General features: G+C 36.0%; 1 protein-coding gene across 1 annotated transcript in view; it reads left to right on the forward strand.

Annotated features, from left to right (window-relative positions):
* LOC126094740 (toll-like receptor 2) overlaps window positions 1-13,339 on the forward strand; it is a 151,418-nt gene that overhangs the window by 83,144 nt on the left and 54,935 nt on the right. Inside the window, exons 7-8 of the mRNA XM_049909292.1 lie at window positions 2,813-3,043; window positions 11,003-11,190. Coding sequence (XP_049765249.1) covers window positions 2,813-3,043; window positions 11,003-11,190 — 419 coding nt within the window. The remainder of the gene's footprint in view (window positions 1-2,812; window positions 3,044-11,002; window positions 11,191-13,339) is intronic.

A 13,339-nucleotide genomic window follows, 5' to 3' on the forward strand; every position in this document is an offset into this window, starting at 1 on the left:
CGTAAAAGCCGGCCGCGGTGGTCTCGCGGTTCTAGGCGCTCAGTCCGGAACTGCGCGACTGCTACGGTCGCAGGTTCGAATCCTGCCTCGGGCATGGATGTGTGTGATGTCCTTAGGTTAGTTAGGTTTAAGTAGTTCTAAGTTCTAGGGGACTGATGACCACAGATGTTAAGTCCCATAGTGCTCAGAGCCATTTGAACCATTTTTGTGTCGTAAAATGCAAGTCACATTTTCGCTTAGCGTACAGTTAAAAATTGATATAAATTCCGCTGCTAAGTTTATTCTTCCTACGTTTGAAATTGAAGTTGATAGTGAAAACATTAGAAGCGGTACACCAAGTTTGTTAAAGTACAAGGGAAGTCACCAAGCCTATGTTTGACTTGTCTTAAGGGGCTCCGGAACGCACTATACTTGCAATGTTAAAATAACGCTTATAAATTACATCTTTCCTCACAAAGTATTTGAGGTAGGAAGTTGAACTTTTTACATATTATTTATTGGAATATGGGCTACAACTTAACACAGGGATTTTACAAAATTTTAGTTCAGTTATTAAAGATGATTTTTTTTCAATTGTAATGAAAATTCACAACATTTTTTTGCAATTTTTTATTTATATATTCAAAAATATACAGTTTTTTTGGAAAAAGGCTGTGTTAAATTATGCAGAAGGTACTGTGTAACATTTAATGAAAGTTTGAAACAAATATGTTTCGAAGATCCTTACAAAACATGTAATTAGTATGAGAAAATTAAAGTTTTGGAAATCGAGCGACAAAGATTGGATTAACTTTTTAGTGCATTCCAGGTCCATAGGATGGATTATCTTCATCCTCTGCAAACTCCTCCTCCAGCTTCCTCTTGTTCCTCCTCCTGTTTACTCTTGCTTGTATTTCTAGACTCTTTACAACCCTGTCTGCAGCCCGAAGGCGTTCCTTGTCTAAAGCAAGCATCGCTCGTACCATGTTAGAACCTATCTTCATTCCCATATTTCTAAATACCTTGCACCTTACAATGTTGCCATCATTGAAAGTCGCAACAGCAACTTTACTTTTACTCATTATTATTCTTCAACAAAACAGAGACTCAAGAAACAGAATTAATTACGAATATTTTCGAGATAACGACAGAGTAAATAAACATGAAACAACCGACAATCACACCAGCGATATATATTGAACCATCACAGGTTAGCCACAACACATACTTTATCTCACATCACTAAAATGTACCTGATGAACACGGGCGTTAATAATAACACAATTTGACAGCAGTTTAACAGCGCCACAGTGGGTCACGCCCATGTAGAACACATTTCAAAAAAAATTTAAAAATAGTTGTAGTCTTCGGAATTGAATAAATTATATATCTATTAAAAGGTAATAGTCTGCAGATTCAGAAAACGCAAAAAAGTAAAAGTTGAACTTTTCATGGTTTTGAGCCTTTCTGGAGCCCCTTAAGCCGACTGAGGTCGCAACATACTTCCGTGAATCAATCAAGCGAACAGGAAGTGGCGCGGGATTTTTCAGGCACGCGAGAGGCTTCGTGCAAGGGAGTAAGTCGGCGACAGTGTGTAACTGAGGTTTATCAGGTCTCTGTGATTGGAGACAATACAGAATGACTCGGATGCAGAGCTATGGGGGTAGGAATGAAGAAACGAGCGTCGGCGTCGGTACCTTGGTCTGAGTTTCTTGCATCTGTCCGAATAAATGAACATGTCGAAGAGCACAGACACTGGATCGTAATTTCAATGAGAGTAGGATAGCTGAGACTTACTAGACGCTCAAATTACTAGAACAAGTAGCCTGCCTGGCCAATCACATTGACTCGAGCCATGAAAAGGAGCCAGTTTCTTATTGCACAATTGAGCCCTCATGTTCCTTTACACGTCACGCTGTATGTGACAATCAGTCATAGGTAAAAGTAAGCCGTGACAGACTAATTAGCCACTGTCCAGAGGTACGTAAAAGCAAGAATGCAAGTCCTTCTTCGTGTATAAGCTTACTTTAATAAGTTCTTTCACTCACATAGTTTTTTGCTGTCGGCAAACGGACACCAGAGGCTAGTCTGCTGAAATGAACTCTGTAACTGTAGACCTCTGCCCGGTTCGTCAACATGTGCTCTCCTTGTGTTGTTAGGGGTGTTTGCTTATAGATGGTACGTGACCACGTCACATTTTTACCTGCATTTCGCAATCAGCCAGCTTGATATCAGCACTTCCTTAACGCTCGCGACTTCATACTAGTCTGACGAGAGCGTCTAGCACTGTAAGTCTTCATCTACGTTAACAGGCTCTACTTATTAAAACTTTTACCAAGATGACATTGTTGGCGCTCCCTTCACGGTTCTGTCATTACAGGCAGAAGGATGTTCAACTGAGTGATGTGCAATCACGGTTCCTCCTGACTTCTTGGGTAACGTGCTGATAGTTGTCCAGTCCTGTTGAGCAAGAGCATTCAGCAAAGACTTGAAACTTTCTCAAAACACGATTTTCATACGGTTTAGGAAAATTCGCCCTCTACTATGACGTCCCTAATGGGGGAATACAGGACCTATATAGCCTCAGTATCACCTCTCATAGGCACAGATAGTCTCTGTCTATAGCTGCTGTGTATCTCTGGAGCAGAAGCAACATTATATCCCTCCTCGAAGAGATGGAGATGACCATCATGACAGATCGTTGAAACAGAAATCACTTGTGTGGATGAAAATACACTACCAGAAAGGCTAGGCAGAGACATGGTAGTTCTGTCAGTGTTTTGTGAAAGAACTTCCACTTGATTTTCGGTGGACGATTCTTGTTTCTCCACAGGTCGCCCATAACCAGCTGACGACACTTGAGCCCGAGCTGCTGGCTCCTCTAAAGCATCTGCAGGTACTGGACGTGTCTCACAACGCGCTTACTGCAGTGGACGGCGTGTGGCTGTATCACCAGCTGCCACTGCTCGACGTCTCCCATAACATTCTGCGGGACATCAGTATTCTTGGACCAGGCAACGTGTCGCATATTGATGCCTCGCAGAATGCGATCGAGTGGTGGGAGGTAAGTCAATGGGTAATCGTCTTATACACGGCTTTTGAGTTAAGTAAAAATCTAATGATATACAAACAGTTACTAATAGACCATACGTAGGGAGCAATGGGGTGAAATGCCAGAGATTAGGACTAACCAAAGTATAAGAAAATTACAAGTTACACATAAATGTTCGTTACTTACAACTAAGCTTGACTCAGTGCCAATCACGTGCAATTGGCAGTAGAGGTGAACTTCAACCCCCCCCCCTTTCCCCTCCTTTTTCCCCAAGGAGAAGGATCTTTCTAAATTACAAGCAGCACCAGTGTGAAGAAAGGCGAAACATGTAACTGATGCTTGCTAAACTTCGCCCAAACGGGCCATTACAGCCCAACGATCTTCTTCTGTAATTATTTTAATATCGTTCAAAGTTAGTTCTATGCCCAAAATATTATTTTTATGACACGTTAGTGCCACAATTACTGCTCTAGGACAACACAAATTACCATCATCTTTAATTCTTGTGATACATCTTTTAGTCTTTTTGTCTTCAGCTAGATTTATTGTTTTTTTACCTCTAACACTTCAAGCAACTGCTATAATCTGAATATTAAATAAAGTATCTGCTATATCAATAATCTGATCAGATGTTATGTATCTCTGATTTTATTGCACAAAACGTGAAAAGATTATCTGATGTTTTATATTCTGTAAAAAACTGGCTAATGCATTTTTGGATTTTATATTCAAATTATCTCTTTTATAATATTAGTTCTCTTTTTTGCTACTTCTACCATAGAATGAGTGCTTTCATTGTATAATTTGTTTCCTCACTAATGGTATCGAGTTTAGCAATATCAATGAAGACAATTTTGTTGCCAACAGACCAAACTTGAAATTTTTCATTAGATCTCGGTCTTATTTCTCTTATCTCAAATAAATCCTTTTTACGTGGCTCAGTCTCTTTTTCTTGATCAAATAGTTGCTGCTGAATGGATCAATTTGATCTAGTGTCACTATTTTTTCTTGTCTTGGTGATCGAGCTTTTTCAATAACATCATCACCAAATCTGTAAAAATAATTTATATTAGGCACTTGTTTTATCTTTATCAAGTTTTTTGAAATAATTTTCGATGAAATTTAGACTCCTGTAACCCAATAGCATTAACTAACTCTGATTTCTTTAATTTACTGTATCGTTTAATACTAAGATTTTGTAGCTCTGGCTATTGAGTTCAGTTACTTTCAAATTATGAAGAGTTCTTCTAGGAGAAGGTAAATTATTTCAAACCGTTAAATTAGTTAAATCATCTTTTCTAAATCTGCTAAACGCCTGTAAATAATTCCTTCTGCAATATTCATGGAGCTGAGTGACTGTAAGCTCTAAAAGCCTCAGTCGTTTATTAAGAATAAATCCATTAGGTCTGTAAAACAAGAGATATGAAAAATGAGAAGTCTTAAAATAGTAATTAATCAAATTTAACCTTCAGTTACTTTTGCTGGCCAGAGTGACCATGCAGTTCTAGACACTACAGTCTGGTACCGAGTGACTGCTATGGTCGCAGGTTCGAATCCTGCCTCAGGCATGGATGTGTGTGATGTCCTTAGGTTAGTTAGGTTTAATTAGTTCTAAGTTCTAAGCGACTGATGACCTCAGAAGTTAAGTCGCATAGTGCTCAGAACCAATTACTTTTATATGTTTGACTGACAGTAAATGTCTTTCTCAATCACTTGTATTTATTTCTTTTCTGCATTTACAAACGTTTTTTCGTTTTAGCTTGTCTTCTTGTTGGTAAATCTCACATTTACTTGAATGTTGGTTCTTATATAAACAGATAAAGTAGAACAACTAAAATCTACAGTTTCTTGAAAGTCTACGCATTTTTTATGAATTAGGACTGGCTGCTTCAGCTGATGCTACATTCGTTTCTTTTGTCAACATTTTAGTGTACCCATCACTTGAAATTTGTTTTAGAAAATTCTTGTAATTTGATGTATAATTTTCAAAAAGAACTTTCTTATTTCTATAACAATTTCTTTTATAAATTTTTTCACATTCAATACAAATACACCGATGCTTATCCACTGTATACATGGGTAAATCAGTTTCTCTATTTCACATTTTTACACTTTTTGCCTTCCATTTATTAAGACAAATTTTTATTACATTAATGAATCAAAAACAAATTTTATATGTTGAGTCTTACAATAATCAGTTATAAAAACGCCATGGTAATATTTAATTTTTAATTGTTTAATTAATTTTTGTGTATTGGAACTACTTAATGAATCAGGATAGAAATCGATTATTTTTATTCTAGACCAGTTCTTCTTCATGAATTACAGATCATCTATCAATTAATTGACAGATATCATTTCTCCAAACATAACTCTGCTGCAGAGTGAAAATCTCATTCTGGATATTTGATTGGTTTTTTCGGAGTAATTTTTTTACTAAGCTCTCACCAACCTTTTTGAGTGCTTTGAAATAAATGATCATAATTTTTTTGTCTCAGTGCTGGAAAGAAGTCATCAAGAATATGTTTTACGAAATATTTATATTTATTCCTCTACTCGATTTTATTTTATTTGGATTATTATCAGAATATAATAGTCCATAATGGTAAAATGTATCTGCATAATTTGATAAATCAGAACCTGTGAATAATGTATTGATGTCTTGCATAGTTATCTGTTTTTGAGTTAAAAGATTCATTAATCGTTCTGTACCTTCATATGTCCTATCACCAATAGTTATTTTATCTCCATTAAATATTACTGCTAATTTACCAACGAATTTAAATGAACCAACAGGTCATAAACCAAAATCTTTATCTTCACTGTGATTAATATATATTAACATTCATTAACTTATGTTTATTTTTTTTAACATTTTACGTTTTTTCTATCTTCTCCATACTTCATTAATAAAACTTGTGTTTTTGATTCTCTTAAAGCATAGTCGCACTGTGGACTTTCATATTGTTTAATTGGTGGTATATCATTTAATTCTTCTAACTGATAATGAGAATAAGGAATCATTTGCTTTTCAGCTTCTCTATTTTCTGCAGTAGCATTCAGAACATCATCCCCTAATCCTTCACTTACTTGTTTAATTTTTTCAATTGCATCGATAACAGGTTAATCTTCTTTTTTATATGTTTCATATTCTGTTCATAGTTGTTTCATCCATTTTTTAAATTCTTCCTTTAATTGTCCTTTTACTCTTCTGTTTCGCCTAGCTTTTTTACCAAATTCTGGAACATACTTTGTACTTATTTATTATAGATGAAAAAACATTAATTAAATATTTTTAAAGTCTAAGATGTTTATGTTGTTATGAAATTCTGTATTTTATTTCTGAACTTGCTTTCATTCAGTTTTCTAGTCATGTCTATTGTAAAGTATCCAGATTGATCATTCCAACATTTGCTACACCTTTCTTTAAAATCATCTAACTTTAAAATACCACCATCAACCTCATGATAAATTTCATTTAAATTTGTATCATGTTGTCCAAAAATATTTTAAAAAATTGAGTTATCTCTGAGCAATTGTATAGGAATTTTTTAATATGTTTGACTTAAATAAAAACAGTTATTCCTTTAATTCCTCTAGTAAAATATTCTCTAAATATGTCTTGATTTTCAAGAATGAAGTCATCAAATACTATTATTGAATTATTTAGACATTGATATAATGCAGTAATTTCTTCATTAGTTTCAATAAAAGAAGTATTTTTTGGTACATGTATCTTCCATTTTTATAAATTTTCCATATCTCAGTTGATCTAAACTTTTAGAATATATGTAAAAAAGATTAATTTTATACCAATTCAAACAGTCAGGTGCTACAATATAATTATCAATACTGAGTGATGTTGTTCCACAATCACTTGGTCCTATAATTGCACATCAAATATGATTTTGTAAAAGTTTTCTGTGTTTATTTATTGATTTCTTTTCTGGAATTCTTATTTTTGGTTCCCAATCAGTTTTCATTTAATTAAATTATTTTTAATAGTAACTGAGGAGATTATTGCAACTGAGTGATAAGTCATTTGTTCTTAAAAAGAGATTGACTCTATCTACACAAAATAGCTTTCTTAATGTTGCACTGATTGGTTTTTATTCAACTGTTTTAACTCCAGATATTACAGCAAAAATAATGAATTATGTTGTGATGGTGAAACAATAGAAATTCCTGTTGCTCAATTTAGTTCGAAAAACTTAGAAAAATTAATTCATTCGAAAAATCCAAATATTGATATTAATGCACATGAAATTTTAAATAGAACTGCAATCGAAAGTGGTGTTTAATTATATATGGATGTAAAGAAAATAATATTGCGTATGTTCTAGGATTTAGTAATCAAATTATTAAAGCAAATGGACAAACTGTTACTTATCATGTTCCTAAAAATCATTCCACATGAATTAATTAATGTAATTTTTAATTTGGCTGGTTGAATGTTTGTGAAACATACTGATCATTTTCATAGAGCAAAAAAATTTTACTGCTTCATTCACTTCTAATGCAGAATTTGGTGGACCGATAATTCATCAACCAAAGTATCTGGTATATATTGCTATTTTTGCACCTATTCAAGATTTGGAAATTACTATAACTGATGAAAATTATAATTTGATTGACTTTAATGGAGCTTATATATAAGTAATTTTAGAATTTTTTTAATAAATTTAATGCTTATTAAATCATGAACAAAATCGAGAGTTGTCACATTTAATCATTCCTCATGAATGAGAAGATTAAAAATAATCTAAATCTCTCCAATAAGAACACAGAGCTTAATATAACAATTGGAGATGGATTGGGGTTCATCTAAGTCATGCGTAATTATGTATGAGTTTCAGTATTGTTCGAGCTGATGGCTCTGATTATCCATCATATGATAGAAAATCCAATGTAAAGTTAGTTGATAACTATGTGGCAAAGTGTTTCAGGTCATCCATATAAGAAAGGAAACAATGATTTGCCTAGAATGGAACATCCTTTCATTTCTTCATCTGTCCTTATGAGATTAACTTTGACTATAGCCTATGGAAGGTCATACCCTTAAAAATGCCAAGACAAAATGTAATCCTCTAGATTTGTTTGATGGATTTTTTAAAGATTGTAAAGATGTGATTAGGGAAGGAGATTTAACAGGTTTTCACTTTGAGATCAAGTGGTGGAGATGCTATTTTAGATGGGCTGAAAAAACGATGCTGAAATTGAAATAAAAGATACACTTCCAAAAGGAGGTAAAACTGCAGTAACTGCAGTAGAATCTATGAAAACTAATGTTCCTGTTGTAAAGTATGAACCAGAACATTCAGTAGAGCTAGAAGAAGACAGGTTAAAGAATCAAAAAATTCCAACTTCTATCTTTGAATTACAAACAGTTGAAATAGCCAGATTAGAAGGAAAAAAACATTTTGAAGTAGATATTACTTATTATTATAGTTCTACAGAATTTGATATGCCTTGGTTTATTTTCGTTGTTTTCGAAACTAATCGAAAAAATATTCAACTAAGTGATTCTTCTTTATTCGGTCATGTTAAATTGCAAAATATCTATATGAAAGATGGAACAAACGAAGTTTTTCCTCATGAATTATGGAATCTTGATCCACCAAATAATTATTTAAAAGCATATGATGCTTTTCTCGATTTTAAGAGAGTCCTCAGTTGAATGATGAAAACAATTTAAATCCCTTCAATTTTATTGAAAATTGTCCTAGTTTTGTTGTAATTTTGTCTAGATGGATGAATTTTCTAGCCACACAGAAAACTACAATGAAACTATTTGCCACTTTTAATGATAAAATTCCTAGAGATACAGTTGCTTACATAGCAATGTATGGTAAGAAAGTTTTAATATATGATGCTCAGCATTGAATTTTGAGTGAAAGTTTTTAACATTATTTTTTTTATTCTGTGTAAATGGATACTCTACTGCAGAAGCTAAATAATGCAAGGAATTCTAATTTGTTTAAAAAGATTAGTGAGGTAGAAGTAAATAAAATGTCTTACATTATGTGGTGTGAACATTTAAAAAGTAGATATGGAGAGAAAATTTGTATGGAGCTTGATAATAAATTTAAAATGTTTTTGCTGCACAGGTTTAATAAAATAATAACTAACTGCAACTTTCAGTTTTTTGACGACGGTAATATTAAACTAAAGTATAAAGGAATGAAGAGAACAGAAAATAATGATAACGAATTTCACGATCTGGAGTTCATTGTTTGAATAAATTTTTTATTCCCTAGGTGATCTCAGGGCTAAATTTTCAAATATAATTTTATTGATTTAATTTTTATATTTATTTTTGTGTGAAGGTGTTTGATTATTAAATAATCTGTTAGTGCGCTCGATGTGTCCATTAACTACTCAGGATCTAATTATTATCGATGTCTTCAGTTGTGTATGTCATACCTCAAGACATTTGTTAAGTCACTTTGTCCCCATTTGCTGAAGGAAGTGTTACACGGTATAAGAGTAATTATTTTTCCTGGTACTGGTATACTTACATCTATATACAGAGGGGTCGAAAAAATGTATCTACTGTTTAAAAGTCCATAACCTGTGCAAACTAATTGACGGAGTTGTCTCATTTTTGTTGAAAGTGTAGCTTAAAGTCCTAATTACAGATATCACTGTAGGTGTTCGAGATGTCACATATTAACATCCATACACAAACGATGCCGCCGAACTGCAGCACGAACTACTGACTACAACGTGTTAAGTTGGATATTTGCAAATGAATGTACGATGGATTCTCGAAGTTCATCCAGTGTGCATGGCTTTTGTCGATAAACGACACAGGTAAAAGTTCAGAGGAGTTAAGTCTGGGGAACGTGGTGGATACTCCACGGCACCTCTATGGCCTATCCATCTGCCTCGTAGATTTTCGCCGAGATATGCCCTAACACGATTTTGGTAGTGGACTGGGGCACCATCTTGTTGAAAGTAAACTCTTCCATCTCCATACAAGTATTACGGGTAAAATGGATGTCTGAAGCTTTTGAAGTTACACCTCACCGGTAACTGTGCCGTCAGATAAGAATGGCCCAATCAATCCCCGGTAAGACAACCAACACCACACATTTACTCCTGGCAAATTCACGGCTTTGTCTACATGGACGTTCGGATTTTCGGCGGCCCAGTAGATCCACTTGTGGCGATTTACTGTACCACTGAGTTTGAAGTGTGCCTCATCAGACCACACAATCATCTCTGCAAACTCTTCATCGTTGCGCACCATGTTAGTAAACCACTCGCAGTACTCCGTTCTACGATCTGGGTCGTCCTCGTTCATTGCGTGTAGCAGTCGTGCGATGTAGCACTTCCACTATGCTGTCTTCAAAATTCGTCGAACACTTGAGCGACTCACTCCAGTTTCACGGGCACACTGTCTCGCAGACTTCTGTGGTGAGCGAGTGAATTGTTGTAACAGACGACGTGAGTTAGCTGGACTTGTCACTGTTACAGGTCGTCCAGATCGTTGTTTGTGTACATCTTTAACACAGCCTTCGGCTTCAGATTTGTCTAGAATGCGACGAATCGTTAAACGTGTCGGTGGCTCTGTTTGATACTCATTTTGCCATTGCCGTTGAACCTCATTAATGTACTTAAAATACCACTTCATAACTGACTTCCTTTCAGCGAATGTAAGCCTTGCGCCAGCCATGTTTACTCGAGTAATTACGTGCAAATAAGAACAAAACACTGACTATCTGGCGACTGTCATCTGACAAAACAAAACAATGCAATACAACGCTTGTGTGACGATTGCCGGAGCAATACACTATTACACTACCAAAGATGAGACAACTCCGTCAATTAGTTTGCCAGTTATGAACTTTTAAACAGTGGATACATTTTTTTAGACCCCTTTGTATTTCCATTTATTGCACTGTAGGTGGTAAACCTGATCTCTGATGCTAACACAAACTGAAGCGATTGCTCTAATATGTCACACAGGTCAACGCGGATCGACTGTCGCTGGAGGGTAACCCACGGGCCGCGCTAGGGCTCCAGAAGAACACTGCTACGAGCAGAGTGGCAGTCGTGGACCTTGGGGAGAGCATCCAGCTCAACTGTGACCCTTGCAATGCGCAGAGTGCTGTAGCTCTGCAGCTACGACACTGGCTTACACGTCAGCTGAACAAGTAAGACTTATCAAACGTACTACACGTGCTAATGGATACATTACATTAGGGACTTTGAATTCTTGTACCAACACCTACAAAGGGGCAGAACCCGACAGTCTCTGATTGCAAGACCAGTGATAAACATCTTGAACATGTTGTATCTTATAAGTACTTACGGAATGGGAGGATCACGTAAAATCAGTATTACGGCAGCAAACAGAATTAGATTTTGAAACTAATCCGCATTAATAAAAGTCTTAGGTACGAAATGAAACCTGCGAGAGGTATCCTCTTGTCATCACAATAACCAACTTCGCTTGCTATGAAATATCCCGTTAATAATTTGGCTACTGCGCACAACAGAAACAATATCACAATGGCAAAAAAAGCATTAGTGTATTCCTGATTATATCTGTTAAATAATGGTTGCTTGATCATTGCAGGAAGTAGGGTTCGTAAGTCGAAGCCATTATCACAATTCAAATCATCTATTAAAATTCAAAACCAACATGGAGTGTCATTGCAATGCGACTTTTGAATAACAAAACCAGAAAGCTAACATGAAATATTGAATTTAAGTAAGTGGGACGTTGACTTACATCGTTAGTAAGACGGAAATGAAATCAAATCAGAGTTCAACATCTGTGCATCTCACTTTTTCAAATAAACAAGAGAGATAACCCAACGAATCCCGCATCCAAGAAGCACATACCACCAGGTTAATGCGACCTGCTCTGAGTACACACTCTGCGATATGGAACTAACTACTCATGTTATAGCATAAACAGACACGTACATCTTCAAACTGCACAGTCAGCACGGAATGACAGCCAAGAAGTGAATGATAATCGTTCAGCGACGACTCTCAGGAAACAAGTGACAGGAATACCAGTTTCTCTGGTGCGACCCAAAACTTCGTTATCAGGTTGCCAACAAGCCTGTAACCAATGTGACAAACGTAAAAGTGCCTAGATGCATAAATACAGGGCGATTCAAAAAGAATACCACAACTTTAGGAATTTAAAACTCTGCAACGACAAAAGGCAGAGCTAAGCACTATCTGTCGGCGAATTAAGGGAGCTATAAAGTTTCATTTAGTTGTACATTTGTTCGCTTGAGGCTCTGTTGACTAGGCGTCAGCGTCAGTTGATGCTAAGATGGCGACCGCTCAACAGAAAGCTTTTTGTGTTATTGAGTACGGCAGAAGTGAATCGACGACAGTTGTTCAGCGTGCATTTCGAACGAAGTATGGTGTTAAACCTCCTGATAGGTGGTGTATTAAACGTTGGTATAAACAGTTTACAGAGAATGGGTGTTTGTGCAAAGGGAAAAGTTCTGGACGGCCGAGAACGAGTGATGAAAATGTAGCACGCATCCAGCAAGAATTTGTTCGCAGCCCAGGAAAATCGACTCGCAGAGCTAGCAGAGAGCTGCAAATTCCACAATCAACTGTATGGAGAGTCCTACGAAAAAGGTTAGTTATGAAACCTACCGAGGCGATGGATCGGCCGCCAGGCAGCCCGTGACAGAGCACTTCATCACTGGCCTCCAAGAAGCCCTGATCTTACCCCCTGCGATTTTTTCTTATGGGGGTATGTTAAGGATATGGTGTTTCGGCCACCTCTCCCAGCCACCATTGATGATTTGAAACGAGAAATAACAGCAGCTATCCAAACTGTTACGCCTGATATGCTACAGAGAGTGTGGAACGAGTTGGAGTATCGGGTTGATATTGCTCGAGTGTCTGGAGGGGGTCATATTGAACATCTTTGAACTTGTTTTTGAGTGAAAAAAAACCTTTTTAAATACTCTTTGTAATGATGTATAACAGAAGGTTATATTATGTTTCTTTCATTAAATACACATTTTTAAAGATGTGGTATTCTTTTTGAATCACCCTGTATATAGGTGAACTCTGAAAAAAGTTTCCTGCCTTGGAGTACAAATACGCATAAACAGTTTACCAGATAGCAGCTGAGTTTAAAAGGTCTTCCACTCGAGGTGGTTGTGGCCCACGCACCTTCTAGAATTGTAGGCACGGCAGGATTAGCCAAATACAAATACTTTTCAGATAGATATCAGTTTCTCAGGTTTCATGGAGAACGGAAAGTCAGGATTCTGTTGATATCCATGGATACTTGTCTAAACTGAAGTGGGCACAGGGCGC

This window comes from Schistocerca cancellata, chromosome 1 (genome assembly GCF_023864275.1).
Source record: "Schistocerca cancellata isolate TAMUIC-IGC-003103 chromosome 1, iqSchCanc2.1, whole genome shotgun sequence".
NCBI classification, from domain to species: Eukaryota; Metazoa; Arthropoda; class Insecta; order Orthoptera; family Acrididae; genus Schistocerca; species Schistocerca cancellata.